This window comes from Chionomys nivalis, chromosome 6, assembly GCF_950005125.1.
Source record: "Chionomys nivalis chromosome 6, mChiNiv1.1, whole genome shotgun sequence".
NCBI classification, from domain to species: Eukaryota; Metazoa; Chordata; class Mammalia; order Rodentia; family Cricetidae; genus Chionomys; species Chionomys nivalis.
Genome location: NC_080091.1, coordinates 99,510,364 through 99,524,460, shown reverse-complemented (window position 1 = coordinate 99,524,460; position 14,097 = coordinate 99,510,364). Strand labels below are relative to the sequence as shown.

General features: G+C 44.5%; 1 protein-coding gene across 1 annotated transcript in view; it reads left to right on the top strand.

Moving 5' to 3' along the window:
* Positions 1-305: 305 nt before the first annotated feature.
* Pde6b (phosphodiesterase 6B) overlaps positions 306-14,097 on the top strand; it is a 36,758-nt gene continuing 22,966 nt past the window's right edge. The window contains exon 1 of the mRNA XM_057772177.1: positions 306-773. Within this exon, the coding sequence (XP_057628160.1) occupies positions 306-773 (468 nt within the window). The remainder of the gene's footprint in view (positions 774-14,097) is intronic.

Sequence of the window (14,097 nt, the reverse complement as noted above, 5' to 3'; positions counted from 1 at the left end):
AAATTACCTAGTTTGGAACCTGTTTCCCCAGAAGTGAGTTGCCGTCCCTTTACTGCGCCTAATTCCTGCAACAGGCAGGAAGCCCCGCCCCTAGCTTTATCCCAAATCCCAATTTTAAATATCCAGTTTTTGCAGGGGAACTGTGACTGCTGAACCTCTGAGAAGAGTGAGGACAGGCCGCCGTATGAGTCAGCCGTCTCCCCTGGGCTCTCTAATCATCACTAAGAAAGACTTTGCTGACATCAGTGTTTGCAGATCCATGCGGACCTGAGAGTGGTGAAAGCCTGGCACAGCAGCAGGGCACCATGAGCCTCAGTGAGGACCAGGTACGCAGCTTCCTAGATGGGAACCCCGCTTTTGCCCACCAATACTTTGGGAAGAAGCTGAGCCCTGAAAATGTGGCAGCGGCCTGTAAAGATGGCTCGCTGGTGGACTGCAGCAGCCTGCGGGAGCTGTGCCAGGTGGAAGAGAGTGCAGCACTGTTTGAACTGGTGCAGGACATGCAAGAGAATGTCAATATGGAGCGTGTTGTCTTCAAGGTCCTGCGACGCCTCTGCACCATCCTGCATGCTGACCGCTGCAGCCTCTTTATGTACCGCCAGCGCAATGGCGTAGCTGAACTTGCCACACGGCTCTTCAGTGTGCAGCCAGATAGCCTCCTGGAGGACTGCCTGGTGCCCCCTGACTCTGAGATCGTATTCCCACTGGACATTGGGATTGTGGGCCATGTGGCTCAGACCAAGAAGATGGTGAACGTGCAGGATGTGGCAGAGGTGGGTGTTCTCCAGCCAGGGTGCAGACGTATGCTCTGCCTCAGCATCCAGAGATTTCACGAGGACTTCAGGTCCAGGGCCAAGGTTCTCGCAGCTTGGTCACAGTGCCTACCCTCCTGTCTTTCCCTTCCAGGACCTAGTCTTTCACATTTCCAGTTTAAAAAAAAAAAAAAAGGAACTCAAAGAGAGCTTTAAAAGGTTTCCCCTCCCCTTCTGGAACATTCACACAGCTACTAATTGACTCAGAAATACTATTTAAGAGACGTTCTTGTGGAGGCTTCTCAGATGCAGTCTCTGGCCTTCCAAGGCTTCTGTATCTGGGGGTCCAAGGTCAGGCCTCCTTTATGCATGGTGAGGACCTAGGGTAGCCTCATTGATCATCAGGGGTGAAGAGTCTTCCCTGGAGGACTACAGTTGTCTGCATGGGTCTCTGAATGGGTCAGGCTAGGGCTGGTATAGAAACTAACACCCAGTCATGGCAGAAGCAGCTTCACCCACACAGGGAGGGACCACAATGGTCCTGGAGGCAGAGAATCTGGAATCCAGGAGAGGGTAGGAATGAAGTGACAGGAGATTCCAGGGCTGGAATGAAAATAGTCTTATTGACAGGAGGCTGCTGGTTGTGGCAGGTATAACCAGGGCAGAGCTCCTATAGGTGGGTCTGGGATGCTGAGTGAGGTGCCCACTGGATATTGGCATGACAACCGCAGGGAGGGCTCAGAGAAGGGCCAAAAAGTAAATTCCAGGGATTAGGGAGCTTTACGGAAGGGTTGGGGGACAGATTCTCTCTCCCTGCCTGTTCCCCTCCTGGTTTTCTCCCTTTCTTCCTCAAGGGACCCAGGAAACCCCAGCACCTGCTGCACAGACCAACCACACCTAGTTTGGAATCCCAAAGCGAGCAGGGGAAGGTCCCCTCCAAGACCGATCCCCAGGGACAGGCACTACCCTTACTCCTGGCCACGTAGGAGGGCTGGGCAGGAAGGTGTTGCAATCCTCTTATGCTTATCTTTTATAAACAGGCAGCCACCAGCGACCTGAATCTGCGGGATTATCTTGGTCTTCACTTTGCTTTCTTTTAAAGAAATGGGTCATCCATGAACCAAATAGAGCATAAACTACCAACAAATCAAGAACTTTGGTGTATAGGGCTCGGATAGGATATTGATATTCTAGGGCTTATTATCTACCATCCCTCCTCACGCCTCACCTTCCCCTGCCTCTGTCTGCCTTCCCTCCTTCATTCTTGCATTCATCCGCACTCTCCCATGTCCTTCCTCTGTCCTCCCACTTCAGCACTGCTTCCATAGAGCCCTGAGTCCAGCATAGCTTCTTTCCTTCCTACTGCCCCCATCCACCTCAGAGGAATGGTGTTGCTCTGTGGGTCAGTTCAAGTTGCAGGGCTGTCCTAAATCCTATACCCACACCTACCCATGTCCTACAGCCCCTCCCCAGTGTTTCTAGTCACTTTTGTGGCCTAAAGATACGTCCTTGGTAGGATGGTGGCAGGGACACCATACCTTCTAGTATGATGCTTCTGTAAACTTCAGCTTGTGCTGATTTGTACTGATCCCAGACTGGAGGAGAAGAAATAATAATCAAAGTCAGCAAAATCCAGATTTCCATTAGCTGCATCAGGTCACTCTTCGTTGCTAAGGATGGGATTCAAGGTTCACATACTGGTTTTCAGCAAAAACACGGAGATAGCACGCAATCTCTGTAACAAATCCAATGGTGAACCACATGGTGGGCCTTTGTGGGTTATAGTGTTGCTCCATAGTGTGGAACACACAACACAGGACTGATACAACACATAGGTACTCATTACACCTGGACAAACTTGTCTCCAATCTTTGATGGTGAAATGATGTCTACTTCATCACATAGTTGAAACGGTTAAACCAGACTGCTACTAAACATAGACTCAACCATGAGCACAGCTGGTATACCATGAGTACAGAAAGATCTGGAGCACCCAAGGACCATGAGCAAAGGTATATGACCAGTTCATGACGGCCATGAGCACATGTGGACCATGAGCACAGGTGGACCACGAGCACAGGTGGACCACGAGCACAGGTGGACTATGAGCACAGGTGGACCATGAGCACAGGTGGACCACGAGCACAGGTGGACCATGAACACAGGTGGACCATGAGCACAGGTGGACCATGAGCACAGGTGGACCATGAGCACAGGTGTACTATAAATATAAATACTTGATTGGTACAGCTATACCATGAGCACAGGTAGACCATGTTCATAAAACAGAACACAGGTACACTCTGCTTAGAGCAAGGGTTAGCAAGTATGGGGAGCTGGATCCCTGAGCTCTGAGTGTCCATGTTCCTGGCATTGAGGGTGTCAGACTGCTAATAGTTCTGATGTGATGTCTATCTATCTCTGAAGCCTCATATTCCTGCCTACTTACTAGCAGCATGTCCTAGGATGAGGCTCTGTGGAGGAAGAAGTCTTCTTGAGGCTCTGTTCACATATCTAGCCAGTGGGGAACCTACCTCTGAGTAGAGAACCTGAATCCATGGCCCGAGACTATTTGCCCCAGTACCCTATAACTGCATATGATTGTCACAGGTTCCCCCAAGAACAGAGGCTAAAAAACTTGAATAGATATTCCATTAGGTCTCAGGGTCATCACAATATTTCTGGTAACCAACTTAGAACTGAATAAGGTCTCCAAAACCATACATCCAAGAGTCCATAAAGCTCAGAAGGTAGATGCTGGGTTCTCTGTCTTCTCCTCAACATGTCAGAATCCAACGAAACAGCATAATCAGCTGTGCTGCCTGTCTTCTGGAGAAGCCTGTTAGCAGGAAGGAGGCCAGGGTTTCATACATGATGTCAAACCAACATACAAATGGAGAGACATTCACCAAAGAGAAATGATATTTATTTGACAATAGCAAGTCATTGCGATGGGAAATCATATGTCTTAGAAAGCTATTAATATAGTCAAGGAAGTTAAGGTAAGGGGTAGATTTCAAAGACAAAAGAGAAAAAAATCATAAACTTCTCCATACAAAGTTCATTGGTGTTAGGGATCAAAGGCAAGAGTTGGCAGCAGCTCACTGGCAGAGGTACCCATGCTGGAGAGGTGTTTTGTTCAGAACGTCTCAAATGAATTTTTTCAGTCTTAGGGACTATTAGAGATACACTTCAGGTTGGTATGATGGTGCATGCCTTTAACCCCAGAACTGTGGAGGCAGAGGCAGGCAGATCTCTCTCTGTGAATTAGTAGCCAGTCTGATTTCAGGCTAGCCAGAGTTATATAGTAATACCTTGTCAAATAAAGAATAAACTTTGCTATAGAAATCTATATATACATTGGAAATGGAAGTCACGGCAGAAGAAATATCTCTGGGGTCTTTGGAAAGTATTTAATAAAGTGTTTGCCTCAGAGAAACAACCACAAGTGCCCCACCCCCATGTCCCTTCATCACCTTCTGAATCCAATTATTTATTTCTTGGATCTGACGAGAATTTTTTAATCCTTTAATTATTAATTTATATATTTCTCCCTTTGACCAAGAACATTCTTCAAAGTCATTGCTGATCAATTAACTTGCAACTAACATTGTATCAGTGCTGCTGAGAGGGCCCTGTACTGATCGGCTGGGTGTGTGAACGGGTTGCTTAGCTGTGGAGGTAAAGAGAAGGACAGCTGGAAATTAGTGTCAAGACAATTTCAGTCATATTTAGCCAACAGGTAGCCAGAAGGTAAAGCTCTCAGGACTGGTCCCTGCATTTTATCACTAAGCTTCATCTCATCAGGTGCTGGCTATCATTTCAAGGCACTGGAACAATTGTCATTTTGTTAGGAGTTGAACTCCTATCCACACTTGGCAAATTGCAGGTACAATTTTTAAAGAAGCAATACAAAGCATTGTTAACAATAATACAGCAATCTCAATGTGCATATTGTTTTATGGAGAAGAGTTTATCAATTTCCTCCCTCCCTCCTTCCCTCCCTCTCTCTCTCTCTCTCTCTCTCTCTCTCTCTCTCTCTCTCTTCCTCTCTTTCTTTCTCCTTTCTTTCTTCTTTCTTTCTTTCTTTCTTTCTTTCTTTCTTTCTTTCTTTCTTTCTTTCTTTCTTTCTTTCTTTCTTTCTTGTTTTTTGAGACAAGGTTTCTCTGTGTAGCCCTGGCTGTCCTGAACCTTGCACTCTAGACCAGGCTGGCCTTCAACTGCCTCTGCCTCCCAAGTCCTGGCATCAAAGGTGTACACCACCACTGCCTGGCAATTTTTTAGTAAAATAAAATATAATAAGATAAAGCTAATAGAAGTAGGACAAAACAATCAACAAGAAAAGGAGCCAAAGGGAAAAACACAAAAAATGCATATAGATGCAGAGACACACACATTTGCACACACAGGAATCCCATAAAAACACAAAACTGAAATCTATAATATATATGCAAAGGACCTACAAGATTAAAAAAAAAGGTCCTGACTTGACATTATGAAACAAAAATCCTCCAAAGATGCTGTCAAGTTTATTTTCTGTTAGCCAACTACTGCTGGGCATGGGGCCAACCCTGCAGAGTGGACCCGGACAGGCCCTGTGCACACTGATAATCTCTGTGAGTTCACAAGTGTGACAACCCTGCTCTGTCTAGAAGGCCTTGATTCCTTGCTGTTCTTGCTCCTTTCTGGCTCTTATACTTTCTTCACCTCCTCTTCCACAGAGTTTCCTCATCCAAACGACAGCTGGTCCAGAGCAAATTTAACATTTAACATCCCATAACTAAGGAGGCATCATTTAAAAAGTCCATTTGTGTAATTTTGAGTAAAAACTTGCCTTGGTGATGTTGCCAAAGTCACCCCCTGGATGGACAAAAGAGTTTCTTGGCTCAGATTCTGTCAGATTAGCCAAACTGACTATTGGTTATGTATTCCTAATATCACCATCGTTCTCACGAGCAAGGAAAGATTGAAGGATCAGAGTCTTATGATACAGTCTTATTCTGACTTGTTTTTCACCTTCTTTCTGCCATTTCTGCCTTTGTCTGTACTATGAGACCATTTTAAAGACTTTCTATATTTGAAATTTACATCAAGTTGTCCAGTTCATAGAGTTTTAGGAAAGAGAAATTATTGACCTTAATAATTGAAAGCTGTATCAAGACATAAGAGAAAACAAAAAGAATTTAGAATCTAGTCTAATCTATAGATTGACAAAAATAATTAGAAGGCAATAAACAGTTATTGTATGATCACAGACATTTAATTTTTAGTTGTAACTCTCTTAATTATACTCATAATTCTTTTCAAGAAGACTTGTTATGTGAGTTTTAACAAATTTGCCTCATCCAGCCTTAATACGAGGAATGTGCATGTTTGGTTGATATCCCTGAGAGGACTGCCCTTTTCTGAAGGGAAAAGAGGAAGAAAGGATCTGGGAGAGAGGGGAGGTGGCAGGGGTGGGGGATGGGAGGCTGGGAGGAGAGGGGGAGGAGAAACCGCACACAGAATGCGACGGATGAGAGAAGGGTGTATGTTTTAGAAACTGATTCAACACAAATACAACCAGAAAAGTGATTTCTCATATGATAATCTCAGACCTAGAACCCTTGAAGCAAGAAAGCCGAACAGAGGCAGAACTAATCCCCTGGTCCCCAGACTTTCTACTTTAACTTTTAATTGTAAAGGCAAGGTCCTCAAAGCCTGTGTACAACTTAAAATATGTCATTCAGTTTGAAGGCAACTTCTTTTGTGTGTGTGTGGAGGGGGGATTTATTTATTATATTTTTTATTTAAAATTTTTTCATTTTACATCCCAACCCCAGTTCTCCCTCCCTCTCGTTTCCCTCCCCCTCCCCCTCCACTTCCCACATCCAATCCAATCCTCAGAGTGGGTAAGGCCTTCCTTTGGGAGTCAACAAAGTCTGGCATACCGAGCTGAGGCAGGACCAAGGCCCTCCCCCCTATCAAGGCTGAGCAAGGAATCCCACCAAAGGGAATGGGCTCCAGTAGAAGTCCTGGTTCACTGCCAGGCCCCCCTCCCTGCCACGTGTCAAGCCACGCAGCGTCACCCACACTCGGAGGGCCTGGTTCGGTTCCGTGCAGGTTCCCCAGCCGTCAGTCCAGAGCTCCCACCAGCTTGGGTCAGTTGTCTCTGCGATTTCCCATCATGGTCTTGACCCCTCCCCACTTGTTCAGATGATCCCTGCTCCCTCTCTTCAGCTGAACTCCAGGAGCTCAGCCCAGTGCTTGACTCTGGGTCACTGCATCTGCTTCCATCAGTTACTGCATGTAGGTTCTAGGATGCCAGTTAGGGTAGCCACTACTCTGATTATAGGAGAAGGCCTGATCAGGCACCCTCTCCACTATTGCTAAATCTTTCTTGGGGTCATCCTTATGGACTGAATTTCCCTGCACCAGGTTTCTCCCTAACCCCATAACGGCTTCCTCTATCCAAATCTCTCTCACTGTTTGCCCGTCTGTCCCACCCCCAACTCATGTTCCCCTCATGTTCCCATCCACCACCCCTCCCTCCTCCCTCCCTCCCAGTTTACCCAGGAGATCTTAGCTGTTTCCCTTCCTGGGGCCCTCCATGTGTGTCCCTCTTACGGTCCTCCTTTTTACCTAACTTCTCTGGGGTTGTGGATTGTAGCCTGTTACCCTTTGCTTTGAGTCTGATATCCACTTATGAGTGAGTACATACTGTGTTTGTTTTTCTGGGTCTGGGTTACCTCACTCAGATTGGTTTTTTCTAGTTCTATCCATTTACCTGCAAATTTCAAGATTTCATCATTTTTTACTGCTGAGTAATACTTCATTGTGTAAATGTATCATGTTTTCTTTGTACATTCTTTGGTTGAGGGGCATCTAGGTTCTTTGCAGGCAACTTCCATGAGAACACATTTTACTGATCCTCTGCAAAACAACCACAGGGCCAGAAAAAACAGAAATAACTACAGATTTTAGAGAACCCAAGTAAGGAAAAAGGGAAATGCTTCCACCATTGCCTACAAAATTGTGTTTTGTCAAATTGTGATAAGCTCTAGAAAGCTCAAGCAAGTTTTCTTAAATCTAGAAAAATATCTAAGAGTTAACAATATTTCAAATAAAATATAAAATCTGCTGGACAGTGGGGGTGCACACCTTTAGTCCCAGCACTTGAGAGGAAGAGGCAGGAGGATCTCTGAGTTTGAGACCAGCCTGGTCTACAGAGCAAGTTCCAGGACAGTCGGGGTTACACAGAGAAACCCTGTCTCAAAACAACAACAACAAACCTTGTTAAAAAGCTGTTTTCTTGTGTAACAAAAAACTCAATGAAGGTACAACACATACACACACCAAATTGTCTTCACAAAATATAAGACTTCTGTTTCCTAGAGAAATTATGAAAAGGGAGAAAGCTCCTGTGAAGTGGTTACATCTTGAAAACAGCCTAGACGTGTGATGGGAAGGTGTGGGAACCAGTAGGTACTGGAGCAGTACATACAAACTACATTCGTTCAGCACGTGTGCACAACACGCTGTCGAGCATGCAAACCAAGATCAGTGCCTTGACCAGGGACGTGGATCTGGTTATTCCAAGTTCGTACATATTAGGGAAAGCCCCAAAGAAAAACTGTCATTCTGGACAAGCAAAACAAACATTTTTAGCATCCAGCTACACTAGCAGAGTCAGAATTGAGGCAGGAAGGGGCGTGGGGAATCATCAGAGCCAACTGAAAAGTTGAGGGTCAGTCTCCATGTTAGTTAAGAACTTAAACAGAGTCAGGTGGTAGCGGTGGTACATGTCCACGCCTTTAATCCCAGCACTGGGAGGCAGAGGCAGGCAGATCTCTGTGAGTTCAAGGCTAGCCTGGTCTACAAGAGATAGTTCCCGGACACTTAGGGCTGTTACACAGAGAAACCGTGTCTCAAAAAAACAAAAAAAGAAAGACAAGAAAGAAAGAAAGAAAGAAAGAAAGAAAGAAAGAAAGAAAGAAAAAGAAAAGAAAAAACAAACAACTTAAACAGAAACTTTAGGGCAGGAAAAGCTGCAGGTAGAAATGGTTGAAATTTTTGTTTTGTTTTTAGTTAAATCTATTAACATTTTATTTGTTAGAAATTATTTGTTAGAAATTTATTCATTTATTTTTTATTTTAATTAATATACTTATTTAACAGCCTGGTCAGTTTCCTCTTCTCCTTTCCTCCCAGCCTCTCCTCCCCTACCTGTTCCCACCCCCAATACATTCTTAAACAGAAATGGTCGAAATTTTAAGAAAACGATTCAGAACTGAAAATGAAGACTTCTTGAAAATTTGCACCAATTGGATCAGTACTTCCAGAAATGTTGTTTTTGTTTGTTTTTGCTTTAACATTGTAGATTAGACTCTGGTTTTGTTTGTCTATAGATACTGTGTTTTAGAGAAGGTATCAATGTTTTAATGACAGCTCACCTGATGACATATGAGATTTGTAAGAGTTATCCTTTGGAAGCTGTGGATTACTTTAGTCCTTAGTTCTGCTGTAGAGTTCTTTCCCACACAAAAGCCCTTTTCCTCCGGCAGCCTTTGCATACAGAACTACATGTACCCAAGATTTTCTTTCATTCACTCTTTCAGTAATTTCTACTGAACTAAAGAGCTAACCTATGAAATAAACTGTTTTAGCTGTCCGCCATGTACTCATTCTTTATGAGACTTTAAAAGACACTTCTTGTGTGTCTGCATCTGCATGCATGCATGTTCACACATGCAAAAGGTGAAGATCAGAGAACAGCTCGTGGGAATCAGTGTCATCGTGTGGGTAGTCAGGCTTGTCAGCAAGCCAGCCCAACTCACCAAGCCATCCACCAGCCAAGGAACTATCTTAGAATGCCCAGAAACACAGTTCCTTATACAGCAATGGATGGATTCATATTTTAAGTTACTCAAAAATGACTCAGACATTGCATGAGTATCAATTAATTCTGTATACCATAATGTAATTCTGGAATTACATTGAAAGTTCAAAACTAAGCATTCATTTACTTTCACCTAATTTATTTATTTTTGGCTATTAAGTCTAATTGCTTATGACAACTGAGATATGAGTCTAGAGTATTATTTTTGTCTTTTTGTTTTCAATACATCCAGCACAGCTTCCCCTTCTTTCATTCCTTCCAGTCTGTCCCCGCCATCTTCTCTCAGATCCACTCCTCCTCCATTTCTGAGGATCATTTGTTATCTCCCTGTCAAAGAAATACCCTAAGAATTTCTTATTTTGTTATGCTTTGGTATTCAAGAACAATGGACATACATGTGCATTGTATGTACTTATTCTTGGTCACAATTCCACACCTGTGTGATCTTAAACATGTAACAGAGAAAAAAATCAGAGCTGTATTGTACTTAATGTTGACAACAGAAGACATATTAACTTTAATTAAGCCAATGATATCATATCAACTTTGTTTATCAAAAAACTGTACAGACACCTTCATAGTTTAAGGCTTCCTTCTGTATCAAACCTACACAAAGTAACAAAACCAGTTGAACTCATACACTGACCACTCTGAAGACCTAATTTTTGTTTTACAAACAAATTTAAGTCAAGTTACTTATCAAAGATTTATTTAAATCATGTGAATGAAAAAGCTTTTGGATTAATGTATTTTTAGCAAGCTTAGGTGTACTCAACTTATGAGCTTTTATTTACCTCTAAGCCAATTAAAACTTCAGCTCTTATAAATCTAAGGAAGAAAAATATCAGGTTCACACACACACACACACACACACCATAATCACACAGAGAGAAATGAAATTCAAAGTCTTTCTTTAATTGGGAGCTGTGGAGGTTGCTGGGTGAGGTAACTTGTGTCCTTTGATCACGTTTCCCTGTAACTCTTGGTACTATCAGGTTATATACTTTTTTGATCTTGATTGGGTGGAGTTAAGTTAAAGCTGCAAGTGATCAAGAGAAAAATAGATCACAGGATCCATGAGGAATCCCCACTCATAAATGACAACCCCAAAAGTAGAGTCTGTGAACTGGAGCTGATAAAGGATTGCTAGTTGGTCCTGGGCATGGTGGCACACATCTTTAACCCCCACACATAGGAGGCAGAAGTGTGCAGATTTGTTTGTGTTGAAGGCTAGTCTGTTCTACATAGTGAGTTTCAGGTCAGTTTTTTTCTAGCACCAGTGTCCTTCACAGCAAACAAATAGATGAGTGTCTGGGAGGCTGGGTTAGTAAATGAACGCAGGTAAATGGGCGAGGGATGAGTGGGTAGACGGATGAACGACTGTACGGGTAAGCCAGGGGTGAGTGAGTGTGTGAGAGAGTGAGTGTGAAGGTAGAAGAGTGAGCGACTGTATGGGTAAGCAGTGAGGGGTGAGTGTGTGTGTGGGTAGAAGAGGGAGCGGGTGAGTGTGCCAGAGAGCTTCACTGGCGCCTGACTGGCCAGGGAGAAGCAGCAACATACCACTGTAGCCAGAACAGCAGAGCAGAAGGCTCCGAAAGGCTAAAGGCTAAAGGCTAAAGGCTGAGCCATGGCACAAAAAAGCTCAGGGCAGAAATCAGAGTGAGGGTTAGGGTCTCCAGGCATTTCTTCCCCCATCCTAACCAAAGAGATGAGAGCCCCTGATTCCATGCACATAGTCTCACCTCCTCTCCCACTTACTAGCCCCCTAAATGTCACAGAGTGTACCCTCAGGCTTGACCCAGGACATTATACACCCCTGTCCCTCCCCTGTAGTAGCTTCTCACTAGGAGTTCCGTTCAGTCATAGAGTCAGAGCAGGACTCAGTCCTGAGTCCAGGACATGTGAGGTTGAAATGGATCTGGACATGATGGGCCCAAGTCTGAAAAGATGAAAGAGTAAGGGGGTGGTATCATAGTCAGTGATCGAGCACTTGCAAAAAGTCGTGGGCTTTGTCCCCAGCACTGCAAGAGTGCAGAGAAGCTTAGAGTTCCTGGTAAGCACAGAGAGCATGGGCACCACCACTGAAGTGATCTGGAAGGCCTTCTCTGTAGCTGGCATCGTCTTTGAGCTGTTCCCAGCTCCCAAATAAAGACACAGAGACGTCATTATTAGTATTACTTGTGAATTCTCGGTCTTAGCTTGAGCTTGTCCCACTAGCTCTTTTAACTTAACTTAGCTCGTTCCTAGTCATCTATGTTTTGTCTCAGGACTTTTTACCTTTCTTTCATTCTGTGTATCCTGCTTTTCTATTTCCTCTGTGTCCATCTGGCTAGCCTCTGGCATCTCTTTTTCTTCCCACCTTCAGCCTAAATTCCTCACCTCCTACTTATTATCGCTGCCCAGAAGTCCCACCTAGACCTCCCCCCTCACTATTGGCCATTCAGCTTTTTATTAGACCAACCAGATGCCTTAGGTAGGCAAGGCAAAACAGCAACAAATCTTTAAAAAAAAATTAAACAAATGCATCACACCTTTACATAGTTTAACAAGTATTCCACAACAGTGCTCTGTGAGTGATGTTCTATGTATTTAACTGAAAAGATTCTACTGCCCAACGTCCAGCACATCCCTGAGACGATGTGGCTCAAGATCATGCTCCCTCATACAGCGAATATCCAGGGTGGATGGGAACGGCTTGGGGGTGGAGAATACAGCTTTATAATGGAGCGGTGATGAGCAAAGTTCATTTTAGGTCGCCCAGAGAAAGGCTGGAAAGTTCGACGGTTGCAACCTCTTTCTGTGTGTCCTTCTTTGGAGGATTTCATCTGAAATAGTCTGGAGGAGGGCAGCAGCCATTTAAGGGGACAGCAGTTTCCCTGTATGCAAATCTGATTCACCCTATAAATTTCTCCCAGCTACCAAAGGAAGCTAGGTTGAATTGGTCATGGCTTCAGGAGACCCAGAGATATTTGAGATAAAGGATGAATGCAGATGGTTGGAGGTCAGCAGAATAGGATGGGTCTCAGTCCACACAACAAGCATGGAGAAGTGAATCTTGGAGACATCTTGCTGGACAAGAAGAGTCCTAGAAGCCCACTCTGTGGTTCCTATGCATTTATAACTTGACAGTGAAGACTTAAACCCCGAGTCTCCAGGACCCTAAGTGCCTGCCACCTTTACATACTTTTGAGGCTATCAAAGATTCTGAGGAGATCGTGGGGAGCAGAGAAGTCTCGGGTGGACAATGAAATGGAAAGGAAGGCAAATAGAAGCCTCCAGAAACTCCTGGAGCCACAAAGAGGAAAAGGAGGGAGGCTGAAGGCTGCAGGGCTGCATGTCCATCTTCAATGCGGAATGTACATTCACATCACATGCATAGAAAAGATTAGCATCTGGGGTGAAGTCAAGAAGCTGAGGGGAGCCGGGCGGTGGTGGCACACGCCTTTAATACCAGCACTCAGGAGGCAGAGGCAGGCGGATCTCTGGGAGTTCGAGGCCAGCCTGGTCTACAAGAGCTAGTTCCGGGACGGGCACCAAAGCTACAGAGAAACCCTGTCTCGAAAAACCAAAAAAAAAAAAAAGAAGCTGAGGGGACACCATTTGCACAGTGGCGGGGGCTTGGGGGCTATCATTACAGGAGGTGTAGGGCCAGGACTGAAGGACTGATAGAGGCATTTGAAGGCCCAACCAAAGTCACCCCTTGTAGGCAGAGGCTGCTCATTCGTCCCGGCTGCCCACACCCAAAATAATCTCACAGAAACTATATTAATTACAACACTGCTTAGCCAATAACTTAGGTTCCTTATGAACTAACTCTTACATCTTAAATCAACCCATTTCTATTATTCTGTGTATCACCACAAGGCTGTGACTTGCCAAGTAAGTCTGTCTCCTTCGGCAGCTACATGGCATCTCTCCGACTCTGCCTACTCTCTATATATAGCTCTGTTCAGATTTCCCACCTGGCTATATTCTGCCCTGCCACAGGCCCAAAGGAGTTTCTTTATTAACCAGTGGTAATAAAACATAATCACAGCATACAGAGGGGAATCCCACATCAATCCCTGACAGACTGAAACACATGCATGTGATGGAAATCAAGGAAAGATAATTTTTTAATTTAATTTTTAAAAATTGTTTTAAAAAAGAAACAAACTATCTTTTTTCATTATACATACCAGTCCAAGTTCCCACTCCCTCCCGTACTTCCATTCCCTTCACTTACCCCCCACAACCCTCCCTCCATCCACTCCTCAGAGAGGGTAAGGCTCATTGCTTTGGGGAAGGTCCAAGGCCCTCCCTACTACATCTAGGCTGAACAAGGTATCCATCCAAAGAAAACAGGTTCCCAAAAAGCCAGTACAACCAGTAGGGATCAATCCTGGTGCCGCTGCCAGTGGCCCCTCAGTCTGCCCCAGCCATGCAACTGTCAACCACATTCCAAGGGGCTAGTTTGGTCCTGTGCTT